Below are 23963 nucleotides of genomic sequence, written 5' to 3'. Positions count from 1 at the left end.
TCAAACCCCAATTTTAGACTCACGGATGTTTGTAAGAAACCCGGCATATTGGGGCATAAGAGAGTAGCTAAGCTTGGCCAAATGAAGCTTGACACTAGAGTGAAGAAGGGTATAAGCCGCTGAGCGTAAGCTGAGTGCTGCACTGCGGCTTCCTCCCCAGTATCTGCGACTTCTACGCCCTGTCACAACGAGCCTAGTCTTGGAATTGTACGACAGAAGTTGATATCGTGTTCCTGCCCCTACGGGGCGAAGATGGAAACACAAACTCATTTCGCTTAGATGATGTCGGTGAAGCCTTTATACCTAGGTAGGTGGGTTCAGCAGTCGACTGCTCCGCGACAATCGATACCGGATATTCTCAAGATACAAGAGAACCCTTCGGGGAATTTTATGTTCCTGTGTTGAGAGACTCGTGTACCCAGTTAGTCTGACCGCGTTGACAAAACGCTGGGCTGGCCAAGTCGTAAATGAGCAATTTCGACTGAACTCTGCTGACAAGGGTCTAACTCAAAAGCTGTTAGCACTCTTGCTAGCGCTATCCAGTCTAGTTACGCAATATGATGCTCATATTAGATCAATGAGAAGTCTACCATTACGGCCAAAGTAGAGCGGAGTTCCCATAGGTCATCCAGGCGGCGAATTTCGTCTGGGTGAAATGCTCATTTCCCTGTAGATCTTTGATTCTTTGTGTTTGCTACGAAGCCGTACGATGAGCAACATATTTTAGGATGTCGCGTCTGCTGCCATCTGGACATTGTCTTTTTCTACATTACTTTGTTTCGGAACAACTGCTGAAAAACAGCGCAAGAACGGCGTGTTTCCTGACCAACTGTAGTCTGGTCAAGCTCGTCGTAAGACCATAAGAAGCAAAGGAGCATTCAATTGGTATAGCCTCGCCTTGGATGATGAGCTAACAGGACCGTATAACGTTCTCGATGAATGGTAAATACCTCAGAGCGCTGCACATCCCGAACGCACGCATATTGCGACGCATTCGACCAGGTACACACAACATTCCCGAGCTTTGATTGGTGAAACACGCGGAGAGTATAAGCTCATAAGATAATGAGAAGCTGAGTATCAAGCGATTGAACGTCTAAATGACAAGTTTCGGGCGTCGCTTTGGTAGACGAGTATTACTGCTCAGTGCTCACGCATGCCTTGGCTGTACGACGTAACACATCCAGGATGGCAAATTATCATGGGCGGTGAAGGCTCGGCTGCTAGACGGCCAACCCGACCCGCTAAGTGCCGCCCGCATACAAGTACTGCCCAGGTGCTGCCGGCTGCACGACCCGCTCGCTTACCGTACGCCCCATCTCATGAAGAGAACTTCATGGAGAGGGATTCTCAGGGAGAGGACGACAAATTCCAACTTTCTCATGCAGCTCGTCTGGCTGAGAATACGTGAACTGGCCGTCATCATCGTCTCCAAGCAAGTCTCTCTTTCACATCGGAACCTTCCGACGCCTCGGATTCCTCTCCCACGTTACGGCTTTGTCTGACCATGAGCCATGATCCATCCCATCAAACTGGAGAGTCGAGAGTCGAGACCCGTCAATGTCTAGCGGGTTATCTCTTATTACTGAGGCTGGTACCACGTTGCCCTCCGAATTTCTCGAGCCGCGAAGCTTGCTCCATACTGCTCTATCGTGCTCACTTAGATCGTGTGGACGCGTGGCGGCATATTTGCTCTCTTCGCCCACCGTTGTTGCGCCTACGCCGTGGTAATAAGACGTCTCAGGCGATGCACTGATAACTACCTACATACATGCACGACGGTGGATATCATAGGGCTCGTATGTACGCCCCGGAAAGCACATCGTCAAGAGAAATGTTTGATTTAGGTACGCCGGCACACTCGAAAGGCGTCTCTCGCGCAGGAGTCTAGATCACTTGGGTGTTGCAAGCACAAGAGCAAACAAAGTTTCTTGAGAATTTGACCTCCGGTTTCTGGCCCAGCTGATCCATGTATTCGAGATACTAGTCGTCGTATACCGCATTGCCTATAGCCTTTTGGTCCTCGCAATGTTTGAAAGACCAGACGGCCCTGCAGGTAGGGGCCCGTTGACATATGATCTCGATTGCAATCGGACCCATGCCCAACTAGGCCTTCAATCTCACGCTGATGGTCTCGTAATACTGTTACGGTTGCAAGCGCGGCGCGATTGTTCGGCGAAATGGACTCTCCACTCGGGGAAAGGAAGCAGCTGCTTCTACGATGCAAGTGCTTACAACGCCGTTGCATACCAGAGAATCGCACACGAGCTGCCTTGGTCAAGTCATCCCTCTTGCTGATCCCATGCTAAATCATGGCTGTAAGTTATTGGCACAGCTTGGATCATGCTGTCCGACACACGAGTGCACATCTGTGGTGCGTTCAGCTGAGGGTAAGTAATGACAGCACGTGGCTCGTCTACAGGTTGATGTCAAGTTTTTCCGAATCTTTTAAAACATCAATCCTCTAACCCATTGCTTATAACACACAAAAACAGACTGTTATTGTCCGAAATTCATTCTAGCTGCGATCATGGCAATGACTGATGCGGTCGATTATGGCAGGAGGTTGATTCCGCAAATACTGGATAGCGTGGCCTCTGCTGATCCGGATCGAATTTTATACTCGGTACTCTCGCTCTCTGAAGATTCGCCAGAATTCAGACATATCTCTGCTTATGATTTTGCGAAGGCGGTCGATAAAACTGCTTGGTGGTTACACGGTCTGGTTGGAGGGACTACATCAGTCCGGACTGTGGGCTATATCGGACCTCGTGAGATTCGAAACAGCAACAGATTCAAGTATATTGCCTACTGACAGCGTCAGATGATCTTCGACATATTTTATTAACATACGCGAGCGTCAAGGCAGGCTGTTGCGTAAGTGTATCTTTACCAATGCACAATGAGCACACTGTATACGAAAACGCTGACATAGACTTCTTTGGACTTGTAGTCATTGTTCCTCTCCCCTAAAAACAGTGTTGAAGGCGCTTTACAGGTGCTCGCCGCATCCGAATGCGATATTTGGATTAACCCTCGTGGCCAGCTATGCCTACCTCTCGTGGAAGACTTTCTGGTTCAGCGCCCAATGCAAGTCCTAGAGTTGCCTGAACTCGATGAACTCCTTGACTCCGAAGCCACCGTACCGTTTCCATACGACAAATCGTTCGACCAAGCTGCCCAAGAACCGTTCTGTGTTTTACACACTTCTGGAAGCACAGGATTGCCCAAACCGGTCGCCTGGAAAAATGGCCTAATCGCGACGATGGACGCAGTGCGGCTGCTTCCACCGACTGAAAAGGATAACGGGCTAGCACCTTGGACATCTTTGTGGAATGAAGGAGACAGGATCTACTCATCTTTCCCAATGAGTCACGTGTGTAAACACCCCTTTTTCCGGGAAGCATGTTGCTAACGTAATATCTCAATGTGCAGGGAGCCGGTATCATCATGAATATTCTTTTGCCCTCACTCTTTGGCCTGCATTGTATTATGGGGCCTTCTGGTGTACCTCCCAATATTGATCTACTTGAATCTCTTGCAGATCATGGGAAAATTGACATTTGGAGTATGGTTCCATCACTTGTTGATGAGCTGGGAGAAACCCCTGCCGTTTTGGCAAAGTTTGCGCCATCAAAGTTTATTTGTGCATCTGGTGGTAAGCATCCCGGCTCTATTGTTGACTATTTGACGTCTTTGGTGCTCATCAGCTTATTTGCTCTGCAGGTCCCGTGAGTCCCGTCGCCGCTTCTAGGGTGAACGACGTGATTAGAGTTTTAAATTTGACAGGCACAACAGAGGGCCTCTTCATTGGCAACCTCGTCGTAGAGAGAGAAGATTGGCTCTGGTTTTCTTTTCACCCTTATTCTGGGTTTGAATTCAAGGAAGTGGAGCCTGGTATATACGAGCACTGGATACACCGTAACGAACGGTGGCCATTGTTCCAGGGGATCTTTCACACGTTTCCTACTGAGCAATCTATCAATCTCAAAGACCTATACATCAAGCATCCAACCAAGCCAAATTTATGGGCTTTTAACGGTAGAAGCGATGATATTGTGGTTCTGTCTAACGGATACAAGATTGCACCACTGGACACGGAAGCTCTTGTCACGACGCACCCTGCAGTTAGCGGCTGTCTTGTCGTGAGTGAGCTCACTTTGATTTTTCCATGTCCTCGAAAATTTCTACAATGAAGCTAATGCAATCAATGTGTCACAGACAGGCACTGGGAAGCACCAAGCAGGCCTACTCGTTGAGCTGAAAGATCCTTTATCAAAAGACAATGATCTTTTTGATAGTATATGGCGGATTGTAGAAAGAGCCAACGTCCTGTCCGTACACAAGAACCAGCTGCAAAGGGATTATATCGCATTTGCGGAGCCGGACAAGCCGTTCATTCGGACAGATAAGGGTACGGTAAAGCGACGCGCGACGCTAATGCTCTACGACGGATTCATTGAGCGTTTCTACGACTCACGATCTGAGGACATAGACGTTGTCACCGTGAATACGACCTCGCTTGATTCAATTACCGAATCTATCAGTAAGATTATCGGCGCTCTTGTGCCAGCAGTTCATAAAGCATCCTTAGATACCGACATGTTTAGTCTTGGCTTGGATTCGCTCCAAGTATTCCGCGCCATTAAGAACATCCGGGCTGCTACTGGTTTACAAGATCAGCTCGCACCTCGTCACATCTACGCAAACCCCACGATTAACAAATTTTCAGCTGCTCTTGACCATCTGTTGAACCAAGCGAGGGAGACGAATGGAACTACTTTAGATGGTGCTAGCGACACTGACGCGACCAGGATGAAGAGGATGATCGATCAACACAAGAGACGACAGCCAATAAAGATGAATCCGTTCGACCAGGTGAACTTCAATCATTATATGGGCCTAAATTTCTTTTTTGCTCTCCCAAAAAATGTTGAATTCAGAGAAGTATTTACTGGACTACAGGATGGTCTGCGCCGTGCGATGGACCTCCTTCCAGCTCTCGAGGGGAAAATCATGATGTGCTCAGACCTGGAAATCGGATACAAAAGGGGTGATCTTTATGTCTCGATCCCGCCGCTTCAACCACGAGCGACTTGTGAAAGCGAATCTAAAGCTTCCCTTAGTACGCCGCGTCAGCTTGTATACAAAGATCTATCCAATGTGCTCCCTTCATACGAAGCTCTACGAGATGCAGGGTTCATGCACCGTACACTTAAGGACGAGCTACTTCTTACGGGATATGCATTTCCCCAGCTACCCGCAGATATATTGATTGCACAAGCCAACTTCGTCCAAGGTGGTTGCATCGTTGCGGCGAACTTCCACCACGGATGTGTTGATGGTATTGGGGTCATGACCGCTCTCAGAGTCTGGGCTGAATGCTGCAGATACCTCCAGGGCGATGCCACCGCGACATGCAGCTGGCTGGATCCTGAAAGCTTCAATCACAGTTTGCCGCAAATTCTTTACGAGCAGGAAGGATACGCTCGACCTGTTAACGAGGTGGATCCTGGCGTGTGGGGATTTTTGCCATTCTTACGACCTGACGAATCCCCTGAGATCTTGACCAATGGTACGAAGAATTCCCAGTCAACTGTGCCAGGAAAAGAAAAGGCCCTCCCTCCAGCACCTGTGTTTACTCGTAAGTTTGAGTTGCCTCCCACACCCCCCAAGGATGGCCGTTACTTGAACACTAGCATGTTCTTGATCCCCCCAGAAAAAATGCAGCAACTCAAGCAAGACGTCCTCCCCGATGCGCAGAATCAAGGCATTACCACATCAATCAGTGATATACTACAAGCTTTCTTCTGGCGTGCTGCAGTAAGAGCACGCTATAGGGTCGCCGTGGAGCATCGAGGAGAGACATTCGGATCAGACGAGATATCTATCCTAGAGCTGCCGATAGATGGACGACCGTACTTTTCTTCTCTGCTACCATCATCGTATATGGGGAGTATGCTCCTGCTCAACCGACAGAGCTTGCCTCTTGAAAAACTATGCTCGCCAAAGACCAGCATTGGAAGCATTGCCACTGGCCTCCGTGAAGCGGCTGCGCGAATAACTCCCTCGCTTTTCCATGACGCTTTCACACTACTGCAATCATTGCCCGACTACAGCAAATTTACCATCGCTAACATGGGTGTCAATGGACACTACAACGCGATGATTTCTAACTTGATGCTATTCCAAACCAGCGAGATCTCATTTGGAAATGCCCTCTTTGACAACGGGGGAGTTCCTGAGGCCATGCGACCACAAATCGAGAGAGGCCATCAGCATTTCCGGTTCTTGGTCATATATCCGATGAAAAGCGATGGGGGTGTGGAGTTGGTGCTTGGGACGCTTCCGGAGGAGTTGGAAATGCTGAAGTCGGACGAGGAATTCATGGGGTATGCGACACTTGTGGATCGATAGGCTGTCAAGCTGAGCACCATTCTGTGTGATTATATAGAAGAATGTTCCCAAAATGGCTAGTCTGTGAACACAAAGCACCCTGCATCTCTCACCTATTTATTATACTAGGTCCTGTTCATCCAGACTGTATTGGTGTGGGCTCGTGTAACAACGCAGTAGTTACAGTAGAAATAGGACAGCAATCAATCTTACCAAACAATCCAAATGATTCCTATTCTCAACTGTACGGGCTCGCGGTGGACAAGATAAGTGGTAGTCGAAACACGATGTTTCTTCGATTAAGTCAGGGAAATATTACATATCTAGTAGATCAACTCAGAATAACTTTACATCTTCTGTTAATTATTTTAAGTGCAGATAACATCATTCGGAGTCGACATATCTACCTAGGTAGTCTAAGATCAGTGGCCACGAGACTGTCACTTACGACTTGTCCTCAGCGAAGCGGGCTCGAGGCGGGCCAACAAGGGCTGTCTGCAGGTTTCCAGGTTCTGCTTCACCCCTGCTAGGCTTGCTGGGCAGCGGGCCGTGCTGGCGCGCCCGCAGATTCGAGGTCCCAGACTCCAGCGGGGGCGGGCAGCTAGAGGTTCACGAACTTCATCTGACAAACATCCATTTCCAACGCCACGCCAGCCACGTATCACGCCGATACCTCGTCTGCTCAAGAAATCTTCACTGCACGTAGGGGCCCGGTCTTTGTACCACCCCTCCAACTGTCCAAGATGTCGGTGCAACGGTGAGCTTGTTCTTGGAGTACCAGCCGCTGCTCGGGCGGGACATGAGAAGGTTTGAGGCTGTTGCTGACGGCGAAGCAACACCTACCTCACGCTTGATGGACGGCTCTCGCCTGGTTTCGTCCTATATAGGGGCCTAGGCTTGCAATTGAGAAAGATTAAGAAGGTTTGAGGCTCTTGTCCATCGAGGACATATTGCCAGCGCAATAATAAACCTCTCCGCGGCGACGCCCCAAATACTCAAACGAGATTCTACGACTGTAAGACCTCGCAACCCCGGGAGCTGTTGACGATTGCTTTCTCTCCCCACGCCGACGCTTCTCGGCAGCATCCCTGGTTGAAGTGAGCACGTTTCCTCCGATCCACCAACCGAGGAAGTTGGGTTATTTACAGTCATTGTTGAGGAGGTCATTCTACAACCAAACTAGATCGATTGTTTTCATCATTGATTCTCTTCCTCGCCTACTTCGAAAAGTGCCATTCGCTGAGGTACCCAGCTTTGTTCTTCCTCTCCAGCAGCTCGGAGTTTTCCACGAATACTTACTCTACATCCCGTCATAGCAGCTGCCACTGCGATCATCACTGCAGACCCACGACAGTTCACCATGGCGTTGCACACCGAGACTCTAGTGATCAAACAGCCCGATGCTTTCGTGAGCAATGGTGACGGCTCCGTTCCCGATAGTGAAGAGTCTGCCGTCGATACCCAAGCTCAACCCGGTGTCCAGAACATTGAAGCGGTCACGGTGGCGTGGACAAAAACCGCTTTGATCGTGGCATACGTGATGCTCTGGCTCATTTACTTTGTCGAAGGGACCTTATCTGGCACCAATGCTGCCTTGAATCCTTATGTCACCTCGGATTTTGCCCAGCACTCACTCACGCCGACCGTGGGCATTCTCAGTAGTGTTATCGGCGGCGTTACCGACTTAACACTGGCCAAGATCCTCGACGTTTTTGGTCGTCCACAGGGCTACTTTCTTTGTATCGTAATTGCTACAGTGGGCTTGGTTATGATGGCTGCATGCAACAACGTCGAGGCCTACGCGGCTGCCCAGGTCTTTTATACTGTTGGGAACAATGGAATTCAGTACAGCCTAAGCGTTTTTGTTGCTGACACCTCATCATTACGGAACCGAGGACTAATGATTGCCTTGGTGACCTCGCCGAGTCTGATCACTTGTTGGCTCGCTGGCCCAATATCCTCAGCGTTTCTGAGAGGACCTGGCTGGCGGTGGTGTTATGGAGCCTTTTCAGTTATCGTCCCAGCATTTACCCTTCCGCTACTAGGGATATTCATTTACAACTACTTCAAGGCAAAAAAGCAGGGCTTGATTGCAAAACACCAAAGTCAACGCACTCCTTGGGAATCTCTTGTTTACTACCTCCGCGAATTTGATGCCGCTGGTCTCATCCTGCTTTCGGCTGGCGTCGCACTCTTCCTCCTGCCTTTCAATCTCTACACTTTGCAGGAAAAAGGGTGGCGGGCTCCACTGATAATCTGTTTGCTGGTCTTTGGAATTCTGCTGATCGTTCTTTTCGCTCTCTGGGAGCGATTCTTGGCCCCAGTGACCTTCATCCCTTATGCACTTCTTCTGGATCGCACAGTGTTTGGTGCCTGTATTCTGTCAAATGCATTGTTCCTGAGCTACTTCTGCTGGAACAGTTTTTTCAGCTCCTTCCTCCAAGTTGTGGTTGACCTGAGCATTTCGGAGGCCAGCTATGTCATTCAAGCCTACACTGTTGGAACCTGCTTGTCGGCGATCGGGGTAGGCTTGCTGGTTCGTAACACTGGGCGCTACAAACCGGTCTGTCTGTATTTCGGAATTCCTCTGAGTATTCTGGGTCTTGGTCTGATGATCAACTTTCGTCGACCCGGCGTCAATGTTGGTTATCTCGTTATGTGTCAGATATTCATGGCCTTCGCTGCGGGAACCATCATCATCTGCGATGAAATCGCCATCATGGCTGCTGCTTCGCATCAACATATTGCCATCGTTATAGCCATTTTGGGTGTCTTTTCAAGCATTGGGGGTGCCATAGGTCTTACTGTAGCGGCTGCCATTTGGCAAGATGTGTTTCCAAAAAAGCTTGCTGAATATCTTCCTCCCGAAGAACTTCCAAACTTGCCACTCATTTATGCCGACATTGTCACGCAGTTATCGTACGCGGTTGGCTCCCCTACTCGTCTCGCCATTCAGTATGCCTACGGCGATGCGCAGAAAATGCTTTTGGTAGTGGGCACTGCCGTATGGTTTATTGGACTTCTTGCGGTTGTAATGTGGCGAGACATCAATGTGTCGAACATTAAGCAGGTCAAGGGTACTGCTTTTTGATCCCTCCTCTACCAGCTTTCGGAATCGACATGCAAAGTCTTGCCAGTCGCTTGAAGGAGAACTTGCTCGGATGTATTTGCGAGGGCCTCTGAAGTACTTATATTTTTGACCAAAATAAGGTACATGCTATCTTTAGGTTCGATCAAAATCACAAGATATTTACGAAGCTCGAAATTTGAGGCGCGCAAAATTAGGTGTTCGTATAGTACATTTGATGTTGCATCGACGTTTGATGCTTGTGAAATACATCATATCGTTCTGGGTACGGAGACGAACCCTCCATTATCTACGAAAGTTATAAATCCCGTAAAATGAAGGAGCATTTGTGAGCGGTTGGTGTACATAACGTCCACCGTGTGAATTCTCGGACACAATCGGATTGACCAACTGCGCTGACTGCTCTGGAAAATTTCAGGCGGCTCGAGTACATTATTCGGACATGTCCCGCCAAAATCACTTTTTCAGCTAAAAATGCTTGTAGTGGTAATGCATAGTGGTGCCCATAGTAGTTACTGAATACAGATTTCTATCTTAAATAATTATTATGATGTAGTTTATTTAAAAGTGACATCTTTATGCAGTACTCTAATAAATACGATATATTTTGATTTTATAGTGTTCTAAAGTTGGACTGTAATTGCCTTTGCCCTTATTTATACTTATTCTATAGCGGTCTAGGTGCACTTGTTATTCTTTTATTTTTATCGTCATCGTCCCCTTCGTTTGGATTATCATCTTTATCCTACCTCAATATCACCCCTAAAGTACTATTATCTATCTGCCTCTATGTTGTATTCTGCCACTACGGATCCCACTCAAGCTAATATAACCAATTTATTCCTGTACGCCTATTGTAGGCTAGAGACCAAAACCAAACGGGTTTACAAATAACTCACCAATAATGTAATAGGAAGTCGTTAACATTACGAAATCGTAATTTAACGCTCATTCTATCATTTGTTCAACTACCAATAGAATGTTAAGGTATACATAAAATATCTTATGCGTAGCAGTACCAAATCCGATGCGAAAACAGGTGTTTGGATGAAAAAGTGATTTTGGCGTGACACGTCTCAGTGTTGCACCTTGGCGAGCCTGATTGGGGTCGGTCGCGGCAATAACCCAGCAGTGCCATCATAGCGAGCCTGATTAGGAGTCGGTAATGGCAATAACCCAGCGCCAGCAAGGCGGCATGACCGACTTCTCGCTTGAGCATTGCACTGCCTGTTACGTTCAACATACCTATATAAACGGCATTCCCAAATTATCTGGGCTCGAATCACTCTCGTCAACCGCACTAATACATACTATCCAAAATACCGCGTCGATATGGCTTCTGCCCTGTCCATTCATGCCGCAAGTGGTGATCTTGAGCGGAATACGATCTTGGCGATGCGAAAAGCCCACCTGCTAGAAAGCTTCCTGGTTCAAAGTGAGTAGTAGCGTCAGAGTTAGACATAGAGCATGCTGATATTTGGTAAGATGTTCGCGATATCGTTAAGATGAAAGATCGTTGTCAGAATTTACATCAACGAATCTATGTAATGGAAATGCAGATCCAAAGTTCGGGTATAAAAACAGTCCAGTCTGAAGGTGGTGCAAAACCATCGAAACTCAGCTAACTTCCGTCTTATTAGGACTTATCGACAATGCACGGAAGTATCTTGGTGATGATAGCTTCATGGAGAATAGAGCTCGAACAGCCTCCAATGCATGTGGTCGAACATCGGAAATAGCTACTTTCTCACTCTCATCTCGACCTACCCATCAAGCACCAGATGTTGAGGAACAACCAAGTAAAAGACACAAACTTAGCCAAGATAGTACTGCTCCATGTTTGCGTTGCAGAGTTTTGAAGAAGAAGGTCTGTTTTGGCTAGTGTCGATTAGGGGTCTAAATTCTAATGCTGCTTAGTGCGACTCTAATCCAGTGTGTTCTCACTGTCCTAGCAAGGGTTTTGATTATGAGAACGATCATTGGAAGGTCCTTGGCTGTGTTCGTGGCTCTTTGAAGGAGATTGCGGGGTCGATTTGTCTAGGTGAGAGATATGCTACATGACTTTTGTGCTCAAGATTCGAAGCTTCTGATAATTTGGCGGGAGTATCCCCTGTAGTGTGACTTTTACTGACTGTTCTCCAGATTTCTCACGTGCTCCAAGCCGAGTCCTTAAGTGTCAGTCAGGCGAGCTTCTGAAGATTGACTTCACATTCGCAAAATCAGGTGTTTCTCTAGGAAAGAAGAAACGAATCGTAAAGCTTATGCACTCTCGAAAAGATTTTATGGATCTCTGTGATTCGTCTTGGAGTGATCTTGCCACAAGGCGTAGCTTATCACGACATGCTACTATAGAACAAGCTAGCCCCGAAGATGTCTTCAGTCCACACAGTCTAAGCATGTCAGAAGAATATGAGGCCCCATGGGCACTAATACAGGTACGCTCAAACTCTAAAAGGGTGCCATGCTCTCAGCCAGTTGACATATTTTTGACTCGAAAAGCTTCATTCGCTAATATGGATTGTTGTGGATTAGGCCGTCTCCATGGATTCACGTTACGTTTTACCTACTGAATACAATCCTTTCGCTCTGCTTCGCTTTGGCAATGCTTATCTTAAAGATGGTCCAGTAAGTGGAAGAAATACCAACTCAGCATTTTATTCTAACTCTGTCAAGGCTTCTTGGGACTTATTTTCGAAGTCGAAAAGCATATTACGACAGTCGGTCGAAATTTACCTGCTGGAACGACTGTGCGTTCATATCGCTTCAGGAGACCTTACCGGCCCCCCGCCATTTGATCCTAGCAAGTTGCCGATTTCCAATAGCTTGATTATGGTCGATATCAAGACCGATATTGAAGATTTCTTGACCGCATTTGAACGAGCTTGCGCGGGTCGTTCTAGACTCACTGGACAACAACAACTAGCTTGTCTCTACTCCTTACTGGTGTTTAGTATTGTAAAGAGCTTACTAATAGATGCTTATTCGCTTCGAAAAGCTGCCGATCTCATCAATCCGTGGGATGTGACACATGCACTTAGTATCACTAGTGCGTTCAAATCGATGGTCAGCATCTTTTGTTGGTCTTCTAAGACTGATGCGATACTCTCCAACAATTGTAAGTGGCCACATACTATTTATTCTCCTCTCTGGTGTGCCTCCAAGATAGAGAACGTCTTCGAGTAGCATCTTTTATTCATGGCATCCTATGAGACCTTGTATTGGTACACCAATTAAACTGTAAAAGGGACACATGCTGATAAAAAGCCTTCATACAGCAATGAATATTTCACAGACCAGAGATATGCTGATAGTGGACAAATGGCCAGAGCGTGGTTTTAAGACCACGAGAGACTTCCTTATGGCCTTAGGATCTCTAATCCTACCCGGTGATAATTACAACGGGTTCTTTCGTCAAAAGTTTGGAATTGAGAAGCTGCCAAACCACGTTCACCAAGAAACAACGTTACCCTTCTGGGCGCCAGACAAAGCTAGCTATCTGGATTCTTCAGATGAGGAGGAGCAATCAGTGCTCGTTAATCCAATACTAAGTCCACCAACAGACGGTACTAGCTCCTCCTTTTTCAGCTCCCAAGTACCAGAAATTGATCAAAGGCTGGACAGTCCAAGGACTCTTTCCCCGTCACCATCAATACCGATAATAAGCCGTAGCAGGAGCAACTCTATCTCCACCGGCTCGGAATCTGGTGATTTTAGGCAAAATTCTAGGTTCACATTCGTGATAAATGATCAGTCTGCGGATCTTCACAAGAAATCTCACAAGGGCCGTCGCGGTGCACTAGACGACACTACTCTTAAGAAGGTCAGAGACGTACGTAAAATTGGCGCATGTTGGCATTGTTGGGCTATGAAAGTACCGGTAAGTCGCTGTGATGAATTACAACTTCTTCATTCATTGTGAAAATAAGCGCAATATTGATTGAGAACTGGCTAACCTATATGTTAGTGTTCTAACAGCAGCCCTTGCCATCGATGCAAGGCACGAATGAAAGGCGATCATCATCCATGCAGTAGAGCGCCCTTCATATCACAAATATCTCTTTTCTTTCCTCAAGCACTCAACACTCGCTTTACACCGTATTCTACGGATGTGTATGTCAGTGAAAACGTTGCCACATTCAATGCTCTCGCGCTCCCTATTCGAATATCTTGGCTTGGACACCGTGAACTGGAACTTTTCGCATCACCTTTCACGTCGACGGAGAATTCACAGGCGCAAATAAAGTACGACGGCCATGCTGGAAATGATTGTATGTAAATTTTATTCATCTCTAAACAGGAGAAGAGAAAATTGTCTTCAGACACAGCTTCCAGCTTTGGAGCCGATTATGAAATAGCATGCTGACTTGTTCCAGTGGGCGTCGCTTCACTTCCAATTGGCTTATCATCTCTTGACTTCCCAAAAGCAAGAGACGCGTGCCAAAGCCATATCGAATCCTTGATTCAAGCCCCTTCGATCAGTCCTTGGATGCCACTATATCCTAGTTCAACGAAAAGACCAGCGGGCAAGGAAATATTCAAACTTGTGCATTCATTCTACAAGTCCGGAGAAGAGGTCAGTATCCCAACAAAACAAACTAACTCTGGTAATTTGCTAAATTTTATTGCAGACTCACGGCCTTCTTCATGATGTTCTATCCTTTCACTTAATGTTGGGGATGATGAGTGAACCTATATTATTTACCAATGATTCAGCAGAGCAAATTATTTCTCGAGTAGGAATTCCTCAGGACGAATCAAACTACTACTCCTCTCGAGTTTTAGACCGACAAATCAAGCAAATACTCTATGAAGACAACTTGAAAACGCTCGAAAATATACTCAGAAAGCTGGAAAAAGCTATCCGAGCTCGTAACGTATCTTCATGGCCAGTTGTTTTTGCTTCTGTTGTACTTCTCAGCTTTTCCATAGAAGTTATCCAGAGCCAGGCTGCAACTTACGTCAGTACTTTGTCTCCTAGTTTGGAAATCCCCGCAGATGCAGATTCCGACCCCTCGAACGCAATGCTTAAAGAGGCAAATGCGATCTGTGAATCCATCGAGAAGGATGCCTTTGCACAGTAAGTAGTTTGAGACCATCGTCTCTTCTGATGTGGTGTCCCCAACTCAGTGCGTAACCAGATTGGACTGAAGTCGCTGACTTATAATCACTAGACTTTCTTACCTTTTTCACACGGTATATCGAACTGCTCAAATTAATAAAGGAGGCTTGAATCCGTTTCATAATCTTGGTTCTCTAAGTACACAGGTTAAGAACTTGATCGTACCATTTATTCAGATTCTTGAAAAGCAATCCGAAAGTATCACCATAAATAAAATTCGAGCTCTACCATCACTGCGTGGCGGAACGCATGCATTCGCATTACAAAACTCAGGGAGATTGTTGTCTAAGTTCTTGGTACCCTTCGAGATTGGAAACCAGTGGATGGCATGCGCTACGGGGCCTATATTGCACATTGGCTGATAGATATGTTGGATGAGGATACAGCCTCGTAGACTTGATTACTATCGTCGGTTGATGGGCAGACTAATCAATCGCTTCTTAGTGAAAAGAAGACCTAGATCACGATAAAATTGCGTTTGTTTAAAGATATCGTCCTCTGACACTTCTGAGCAAACTAAATAGGTCAGCTGCCTATTGAAATCGGCTAGCTGAGCTGTTTACTTGTCGACGCGCCACTAACAAATGGACAATTGAAAGATGACCAAGCTGTTAACTTCTCTGTGAATATTTTTCTAGGGGAAGAAAGAAATGCAATGATTGAGTATACCAGAAGGCACTGGAGTAAACAGGACTCCATAATTTGAAATGGAGCTGTTGCCTCCTCCGCCTCGGTTGCCTGAGTGTAGGCAAATTGACCTTACAAGTATATGAGAGGAAAACCGATTTAATACGAAAATTGGTGCAATATTGAGGTGCATATAGTTTTTGGGGCAAGTGCATGGAACATGAAGTCCAAATTAGTCCGGGTCGTGGTATGAGTTGTGTCGAGCGATAATAAATTTAGTGTCTACAAGCGTCAAGAAAATCAGCTAGAATTGGGTACATGATTTGTTGTGAGCAAGTAAGGTTTTCACATTGATTTAAATTTATGCAATCTTGTGTGGATTAGTCTATTTATGATATGAGCTTAAATCTAACTAATCAAGTAACAAAGCTTTTTTTTTGAAAATTACCAAATCTAACCCTTATCAGTAAACATTCCTGCAACAGTGGGCAAAACATGAAATACATGAATCTTCTGACAGTTGAATTATAACATATATTACTAATAATATCTCGACTTGACTTTTACCTACTTTCCAGTTTATTCATCTTCAAAATCGCTATGACGGAAATATTTAATGCCAAACTCCATATTTTATGCCCTATTCCCGTATTTCAAATTGGGTGCTCTTTGCGCTCCTCCCAGTATATTATTTCTCCCATTTTATTTTTTTCAAAAGTTCAAATCTATTGTTTGTGCCTGTGAAATCTTGGACGATGATGGTGGTGTGGTTCCCCCGCCGAATCCTGGCCTGGATTTGCTTCTTCATAATTGAGCCACTTGATGAACCTGAAATATCCAGACGTAATGACAGCACCCAGAGCTGGGCCCAACCAGTATATCCAATGGTAGCCTGGAAAGCTCGTAGATGCGACGGCGGGTCCAAAGCTCCTAGCTGGGTTGAGAGATCCACCTGTGTAGTAAACGCCTGTATTCTATCGTCAGCAAATTGGCTTCGATTCAGAGTGGACAGGGAGCTATACCAGCGAGCTCAGCAACAAACAAAGATAATCCAATTCCCACAGGTGCTAGGAAAGTATCTTTACTTTTCTCAGAAGCAAGCATTAGAACCGTAATCATCAATAGACATGTTAAGAACATTTCCATGAACAATCCTTGGGCGATACTGGTCCCTGGTGCCAACAAGGTGTTGACCATCGAGATTGAAGGTGGGAACATGACGCTCACGACAGCGGCTGCAGAGACGGCACCGAGGATTTGAGCTGGGAACAGAATAAGACCACGTGCCCAGGGGAGACCACCGGAAAGCACGAGACCGAGGGTTATCTGGAAACATCAGTCGAAGAAAGAGAACAAATTAAGCGAGGAGTAGTACCGCAGGATTGAATAGACCACCGGAGATTCGATACCATACCCATGCGCAGACCAAAAGACTGAATCCATAACCAAGTGATATAAAAACCACAGTCTGCGAGTTGGCGCCAGCGTCTGTGCCCACGGTTTCTAAAGCTCGTGTACTGGACATGATGTGGATTGCGAACCCGAAAAAAAGAAACATAAATGTACCAACAAATTCGCCGCTCGCTGCCACGAAGTGGTCTCTCACCTTCGGTCGAGCATTGGGATCGATAATTGGACTGCTGTTGCTCTCGGGGTCGTAATCTCGCTCCGGAGAGGCTGGAGGGTTTGGTGTGTGCTGCTGCTGTTGGGGGACATGAGAATTGCGTCGCGGAGTATAAGAGTTGTTGGTCGAATGCTGGGAAAGAGAATGTCTAGGTGCGTAGTTTTGGGGGGCACGATGAGGATTTCTATGCCGACGAGCCTCGCGTTGGCTGTTGCTGTATCGAACGTTGACCGTTTCGTTCTCCATGTTGAGAATTGAGATGAACTTTGCGTTAGATGACCGAGGGTTCAAACCTTGGAAATTCGGAGTGCTTGATCGTCCGCGGTGTCATACCATTCCGTAGAAGAGATGATACCGCCTCGAGCTACTTCGCAAAGGTACTCTCCAAGGCAGACAAATCGCACGAGAATGAAGAAAAGAAATGCAAACAGAAGGAAGCCCTTTGAGCAAAGAACTTGGACATGGCTGAACCCTTCCTTCCCTCCAGTGCACTGAACTGGGAGGCTAGGCTGGTGCTAGGTAGGTAGGTAGGTAGGCAGCTAGAGTGAAAAGCACGACAACGTCACAACAGAGAGAACAGGGAGAACACACGAAACAGGCATATCATATCGTATCGTATTTCTCCCACGTAGCAGTACGTACTCGAGTAGCTCAACCCGTCCGTTCGGGGGTAGTTTTGTGCCCGCGCGATGGTCGCTTTTCGGCGAGCCTCGCTGGCGCTGGCAAATTGGCAATGGCCAAATGCATTCGACCGCAGTGATGTCGATCGGAACGCGACGATCTCCTGTGTTTGCGGGGAGCGATGCCGTAGGAGGCGCGGCGCTTGAGGCAAAGAGGCTGGACCGCCACGGACTAGACTAATGGAGCCTCATACAGTGCTGCGACTGGTACTGTACTGTAGCGGTGCACTAGACATACTAGTGGAGGATGTAGGAGTTCGTGCGCACTCGACGCCCGATCAATGACTTTTCGACTTTGTGATAAAAGCAATACAGTAACATGGCATCAAACGCTTGTATGAGGCCGCCAACCTCGTGCTTGAATGTAGAATGCAAGACCGCAAAGTGACTATTGGAAGGGCAAGCCCCGATCAAGATTAACCCCAGCACGACTTCAGTTAGGATACTGAAACATGCCAAAGGTTAATGAAACCGTCAAACCCTTCTGATCGTAAGACTCAGATACTGCTCTAGCAATCGTTGGTGGATGGGGACAATGATAACTCTTCCTTCTATCATTCTTGATTAATTACAACTTGTTAATCATAAATATCAAGAAACGGTATTTGTGGTGGAGAGGAGATGCCTAGTGCTGAGCTAGAAGTCCGGCCCCAATGTCCAAGGCGGCTTCGTAGAGGGACCGTCGACGGCGGCAGCCAAAGCACGCTTGACTATCCCAAAACGTATCCGGCATACAAGTTGTATAATCGGAACAGCCGGTTCAGACTTCATGGAACAAATCTACATTGAGAGCAAGATCCTATGAGAGTTTCGCCAACAATATCAGCGTGTGGCGGACAGCTGTAAGATCAAAAGTCTCGCTCATACGTGATAGTGTTCGATTGATCTGATTGCTCCGTGTTTGTACTCGAGATCAAACTCCTGTAGCGGTTGAATATTAATTAATTCCCATGGTGCGAAAGCCGTCAAATGTTGGCTAATATTGGCATGAGCCGGAGGTTGGAAACGGGCAGAAGTTTGCTCGTCATACTTTTAATTTCGGAGACCCGGCTCCCGACCGCCGGCACGGCCTCGGAGCGAGAAATATATCCTCATAAATCCCTTGACTATTGAACTTCTACTTCTCTCGCTACAAACACTATTCCTACGGAAGGATGTCTTTGTATATCTTACCTTTCTCGCATCCTTCAGACCATTTGACTTCCATGTGATCTCGTCAGGCTCACCTTCGGATCCTTCAGAAAATGCACGATTGTGTAGGTACAGCAGCCAGAATGGCAAGCTGCATTCACTCCGGGCTGTACGACTTCGCGGACCATGCACTACCGTTTGCATCAAGCTCGTTTCTTTGCTTCTCACATTCACACTTTGTTTCTCTAGCCTTCCAGTCGGGACGCCGTACGTGACCCTCTCAACGTATAGCAATTTCAGCAGCTTCATGTGACAAAACCAAAATGCGTTTCAACTGTGGACAATGGCGCCGCCATTGTTTGACAGTCGTTGGTCTGATATCTTTCGCAACTGCAATGAATTGCGACTACTTTGAACATAGTGCCGCGAATGCTTCGTTTTCAATTGCAATACCTGGCTTTCAACCCTTCATCAATGCGACTGGTTTGACAAATAACACATGGATTCTATCTACGTCTGTCAGCCAAAAGCGAGATGTTGCAAGCAACAGCTATGTGATGGACCAAAGTTTCTATCTGTCCGATCTGTACTCTCAACGGCCCAACAGACTATCGCCATCCGAGCTACCATTACACCGGTTGCGCGATTCTGTTGAAGGGGTTTTCGTCGACCCAGGTGTCGACTGGTACTCAGAACGCCACCGACAGCTGCAAAGGAGTATTTGATTCAGCTTGTACAAGCGCCATCATGACTAAAATTGATACGCAAATCTCGGCGGCACAGCTAGCAGATGATGATATATGCCAAGCTGTCATTGCAACCCCACCAGCGCAATGCGGGAAAAATCCTTGGAGCGCGATAGTTGCAACCCGTAAGTGTATAACCTGGGCTTGATAGTGCATTCATTGACGCTCATCTAGAACCATTTGGGAATCCTTCTTACTACGCAAGCATTAATGCGTCTTGCCCTTCGAGTATATTCAACGGAACCTCTGATCTTATAAAAACCACGTCAGAAGTAGCTTCTCCGCTAAGCGACACAAACACATATGACAGGTGGATTTTACAAGCAACTTCTTTAGTATTGGTGGCTTTCGCGAAGAACAAAACTCTGACTGTACCAAGATGGGGAAACTCTGCGATGGTATGCTTGACGCCAGATATCGTCGGGATAAAGAGCAGGTCGCCTTCGGGTGCAGTACAGCATCAGGCTACGCCAACCATATGGAGTATCGGATTAGGAATCTGGATACCACTTGCTGCTGTAATATTGTTTCAATAATCGAGGCTATACACGTACGTGATGTCATGCTGATACATCGAGCGTACAACATCAGACTGACAATCTACCATTAGCAGTCTTCAGTAGTCAGGAGCGTATAGCTATATACTAACTCATTTACAGCCCTTTAAAACACATACCAAACGTATCTGGCTTCGGATACAAAATAACAAGCTTCTTCGAGAAAGCTAAACAATAGTCTAGCACAACAAGCTTACAGCCGTATATAGACTTTCAATTACATATCTGGACATTTAACCAACACTACACGCCATTCCACTGCCAATTATAACACTAATCGTGGATTTGCCTTCTAGTTCCAAATTATCTTTGCAATAAAAAGCAGTGACCTTTCGACGTGCGTGTATCACGAAATCTCGGTCAGTCCAACTACTTACCCTCCACAGCAGATTGGCGGTGGAGGCAACGTAAGTTCTTCTTGCGGGGTCGATGTGTTCTCTGTGATACCTTACGAAGCCCAGTCTCAACCTCCAAACTCCTTGCCTCAAAGATACTCCGTGATTTTACTTATTGATTTTTATGATTATGAACTTCAATGGCTGCTGAAGCTCTTGGTATTGGCGCCTCGGTGGTTACGTTCGTAGGCGTCGCCGGCCACATTGTCCAAGGCTGTCAATATGTGCCTTCTATTCTCAACGACATTGACGATGCCCCAGACGATATCCTCGATATGAACGCTAGTATAACGCTATTTGAATCGATCCTGCTCCAATTACAAGCGGTCCTTCAACAGCTAGATAGTTCAGGTGTTCCCGTCGACCATCTCTCGACAGTGGAAGTCGCTTTGAAGTACGGTGATGATGCTGTAGCAGCTTTGCAGAAAGCCGCGGCCAGAATTAAGAACCCGAATACAAGATGGTGTCGCATACGTGTTGCATTTAAGAATGGAAAATACGCAAAATATTGGGACAGACTTGAAAAAGCTAAAGGTTTTATCTCGGTTGCCCAAGGTGGACGCTTGTTGTAAATTACCTATTCCTCAAAACCATAAGTAGTAGATGGGCATTGACTTCTCTAGATCCTTAGCTCACCGCCAGGTTTCAAAGTGCCAAGCTACACAGAACACCATTAGAGATCCATTGTATGCGATATAAGCCAGAGCTGTAGAGTTGTTACCTTGAATCATTGTCTACACCTTGTGTTCAAGTCTGTATCCTCGGCTTCTCGTTGGTAGAGTTACACTAAAAAATATTTCAGCAGCGCGTTTATATTCTAGTGCCTTCTTAAAATAATTACCGCTGTGTAGCAAATTAACCGTAAAGGTTGGCAATGATTACTCGCTAGCAAATGACTTCCGAGGACAGAATTGACCAAGAATCTGGAGACTAGGCCACACATCTCGAGCTATAACAACGATCAGTTCGCAATTGTTTTTGAACGTCAAACTCAGTTGCATTTCCCACGAATCGGAATTTTGCGGATGTAAGATCAAATACTTTTGTTTCTCGATGACAGCAAGGTTTAGAGTTAGTATATTTTTTGTGACCTGTAAAGACTCACTGCTCAGGTGTCATACCGATACAGTCAATTAACTGTTTGTGTAAAATTTGTCACCGACTCACCGAGAAGACCGGACAAAATCAATTCTGGTTTCTGGTGTAGTGGTCGTACGTTTCGTTTGAGGGGAAGGCATGGGGGAAAAGTGAGATTGCTAATTCGTTTTGGAACTGTGCCGGTGCTAGTTTTTGATTCAAGGTTGATGAGTCTCAAGAAGTAAAGAAACTTAATACGTCTCTCTGTATCTAAGATTTCTTACTCGTAATTTTCAATCACGAAGATCGGGAAACCCTCACATCCGATGTACTCGTAATCCCTCGAAAGGTGCCACTCATCTGAAGTGTAATATCTCAAGCTTGGAACGCTGCGTGTGTAAGTCACCAATTTCGTTTCCTAATTTAGAGCAAAGTGGGGCTAAATCATTGTTTACGATATAATTCTGCTGTCAATGTTTAGCTTCCACCCAACCCCTTTTATTAAGCGAGCTTCGTCCCAACGACAAGTCAACACGAATGAAACATGTGCATAGGGATTCCTGTCCCAAACTTCATGATAGTTCAAGATATTGATATAATTATGTCGTGTTGGTGATAGGGAATTACATTTAGCCCAAAAATAATCCAGTCCCAAAAAATTTGCTGGAAATCCCAGAATTGAATGTGACAACGTCAAGAAATACCACTTTCTTACTGTAAACCACATTGTCTCACGAGAACATCAAAATGTTCTCTTAAAACCCTAAGAAAAACTATACTTCGCATAGTTCTACCAAGCAGAGCCACTCGATAATTTCAAGAAGCACTTGGATCATTTTAGAAAATCTAGGTTCATTTGATACCTCTGACCAAGCGTCCGAATCTGGCAATTCCCGGAAGCAGGAAAAGATTCGATACCCTATTCTTTGGTACGACAAAAGCGAGAATGAGTTGATTGGCTTATCAGATATCAATCGTGTACTGGGCTTGGTGAATTCTGTCGGAGCAGTAGCAAACTTGTGGTGGACCAGGTAAGTGGCAGTCACTTTTAAATTTAGTGTTAAAGGCTGCAATATAAAATGGCGTGGGTTGATCGACCACCGTATTAAGGCAAGAGTCGAGTTGTTCTTCCAACCTAAATTCAAGAAGAGTTTTGGAGTTTCTCACTGGAAAGCATAGACCAAAGCAAACAATACGGAGATTCACCATCATGTCATGAAGCTATCCAAACTATGTCTCGGGACCGACCACATCCGTTCCAGCTGTATCAAAATGAAATCAGCTCACGCTATCTCAAAGAATAAAGGTGTATACGGGTGGAGACAATTAGTATAAAAACATCCTTTGCTGTCTTTGATTCAATTTTCTTGAACATCATTCCTGATCAACACCCTTTCTGATACTACTCCATACCCATCTGTCACAAGCAAGTTGCTCTGAATCGATCAATATGCAGTTCGTTTCAACACTTCTTGGCTTCTTAGGGTTTGCCGCTCTTGCTCTTGGACTGCCCGCCACCGATAACAGCGAAACTGCTGGGGCTGATCCCGCTGTCACCGTCAAACTCCCTTACCCGGTTGAGCCTTTCACTTTCAACGGCACCATTGATGGCCACGAGGTAAGTGGGACATTTCGTGCTCTTTCCTTTCTTTCCATAACACTTGTTCATCCGAGAACAAGGCGAGCTTTCTAACATCTGTCTCTGTAGGTCTATTTAGTCGGATCCATTGATGAGCAACTCGAACACATGGAGAAGACCTATCCAGATTTCGACCGTAATAACTTTCAGGCTGTCAGAGCTGATATACCGGAAACAAAACATGAGACACGCAGCGTAAATAACAAAGTTGGCATGGGGCAATGTTGTGACGAGCCACAAATGCAGAGTCACGGGTGGAACTACGTTTCTAGTGTTGATATCAGTTTCGCTGCTGCACAGCTTGCTGGATATGAGGGCGGTTGCCCAGTTCAACCTCACAGATGCGTTTTCTTTACCAGATCAGGTCGTGCTGGTATCCACTTATGGTAATAATTTCCTGTTCTCAAGCGTGCTCAACATTGAAGCTATATTTACTAACTTTGGGCAGCAATGATAATACCTACTTCATCAGCCCAAGCTGCAAATATCTCTCTTCATACGCCGTCGATATTCGCGACCACTGCGGAAAGGGGTTTGCCACTAGTAACGGCCTAGAAGCTAGATCGTGTGGACAACAGTTTGACACTGATGGATACAATGTTGTCGTCGTCTACGAGATTTAGGGATGTCAGCATAGTTTTGATTCAGGGATGGATGGCTGTGAGAACGATTCGATGCAGAAATGGAATTATGTATTCAGCGGACAGCTTGTTGATACTCGGTCATTTTAGTTGCTCCAACTGCATTTTTCACTCCAGCTCTCATGATAACAAATTATGACCTCAAAAGGATTGAGTAAACATAACGTTCCGGGAATGATGTTGCTGTACTACCGTAGTAAGGTGTCCCGTTAGACTTGCAATAAACTGGTGCCTGGCTTAGAA

The 23963-nt window shown here is 46.1% G+C and overlaps 8 protein-coding genes across 8 annotated transcripts; 7 read left to right on the top strand and 1 right to left on the bottom strand.

The window, feature by feature from the left end:
- Positions 1–1201: 1201 nt before the first annotated feature.
- GLAREA_07615 (uncharacterized protein) lies at positions 1202–1411 on the top strand (the record flags this gene model as incomplete). Its single annotated transcript, XM_008082303.1, has 1 exon — positions 1202–1411. One exon carries the CDS (start codon positions 1202–1204, stop codon positions 1409–1411), a length of 210 nt encoding a protein of 69 aa, XP_008080494.1.
- Positions 1412–2530: 1119 nt separating this feature from the next.
- On the top strand, positions 2531–6417 carry GLAREA_07614 (Acetyl-CoA synthetase-like protein; the record flags this gene model as incomplete). The annotated part of the gene is made up of 6 exons (XM_008082302.1): positions 2531–2771; positions 2819–2877; positions 2954–3376; positions 3436–3658; positions 3727–4145; positions 4222–6417. The coding sequence occupies 6 exons, from the start codon at positions 2531–2533 to the stop codon at positions 6415–6417; spliced, it is 3561 nt and encodes a 1186-aa protein (XP_008080493.1).
- A 1339-nt stretch (positions 6418–7756) lies between these two features.
- On the top strand, positions 7757–9487 carry GLAREA_07613 (MFS general substrate transporter; the record flags this gene model as incomplete). The annotated part of the gene is made up of 1 exon (XM_008082301.1): positions 7757–9487. One exon carries the CDS (start codon positions 7757–7759, stop codon positions 9485–9487), a length of 1731 nt encoding a protein of 576 aa, XP_008080492.1.
- A 1329-nt stretch (positions 9488–10816) lies between these two features.
- On the top strand, positions 10817–14965 carry GLAREA_07612 (Zn2/Cys6 DNA-binding protein; the record flags this gene model as incomplete). Its single annotated transcript, XM_008082300.1, has 11 exons — positions 10817–10919; positions 11125–11351; positions 11402–11525; positions 11627–11919; positions 12017–12109; positions 12158–12599; positions 12796–13361; positions 13449–13752; positions 13858–14057; positions 14113–14561; positions 14656–14965. 11 exons carry the CDS (start codon positions 10817–10819, stop codon positions 14963–14965), a joined length of 3111 nt encoding a protein of 1036 aa, XP_008080491.1.
- A 990-nt stretch (positions 14966–15955) lies between these two features.
- Positions 15956–17100, bottom strand: GLAREA_07611 (Aquaporin-like protein; the record flags this gene model as incomplete). Its single annotated transcript, XM_008082299.1, has 3 exons — positions 15956–16197; positions 16253–16556; positions 16606–17100. 3 exons carry the CDS (start codon positions 17098–17100, stop codon positions 15956–15958), a joined length of 1041 nt encoding a protein of 346 aa, XP_008080490.1.
- A 2312-nt stretch (positions 17101–19412) lies between these two features.
- On the top strand, positions 19413–19947 carry GLAREA_07610 (uncharacterized protein; the record flags this gene model as incomplete). The annotated part of the gene is made up of 2 exons (XM_008082298.1): positions 19413–19536; positions 19586–19947. The coding sequence occupies 2 exons, from the start codon at positions 19413–19415 to the stop codon at positions 19945–19947; spliced, it is 486 nt and encodes a 161-aa protein (XP_008080489.1).
- Positions 19948–20503: 556 nt separating this feature from the next.
- Positions 20504–20935, top strand: GLAREA_07609 (uncharacterized protein; the record flags this gene model as incomplete). Its single annotated transcript, XM_008082297.1, has 1 exon — positions 20504–20935. One exon carries the CDS (start codon positions 20504–20506, stop codon positions 20933–20935), a length of 432 nt encoding a protein of 143 aa, XP_008080488.1.
- Positions 20936–22890: 1955 nt separating this feature from the next.
- On the top strand, positions 22891–23702 carry GLAREA_07608 (uncharacterized protein; the record flags this gene model as incomplete). The annotated part of the gene is made up of 3 exons (XM_008082296.1): positions 22891–23058; positions 23149–23465; positions 23528–23702. 3 exons carry the CDS (start codon positions 22891–22893, stop codon positions 23700–23702), a joined length of 660 nt encoding a protein of 219 aa, XP_008080487.1.
- Positions 23703–23963: the final 261 nt, after the last annotated feature.

The sequence above is a fragment of the Glarea lozoyensis genome (assembly GCF_000409485.1).
Source record: "Glarea lozoyensis ATCC 20868 chromosome Unknown GLAREA16, whole genome shotgun sequence".
NCBI classification, from domain to species: Eukaryota; Fungi; Ascomycota; class Leotiomycetes; order Helotiales; family Helotiaceae; genus Glarea; species Glarea lozoyensis.
Note: the sequence above shows the minus strand (reverse complement) of the source record. Positions and strands in the feature narration are given on the sequence as shown.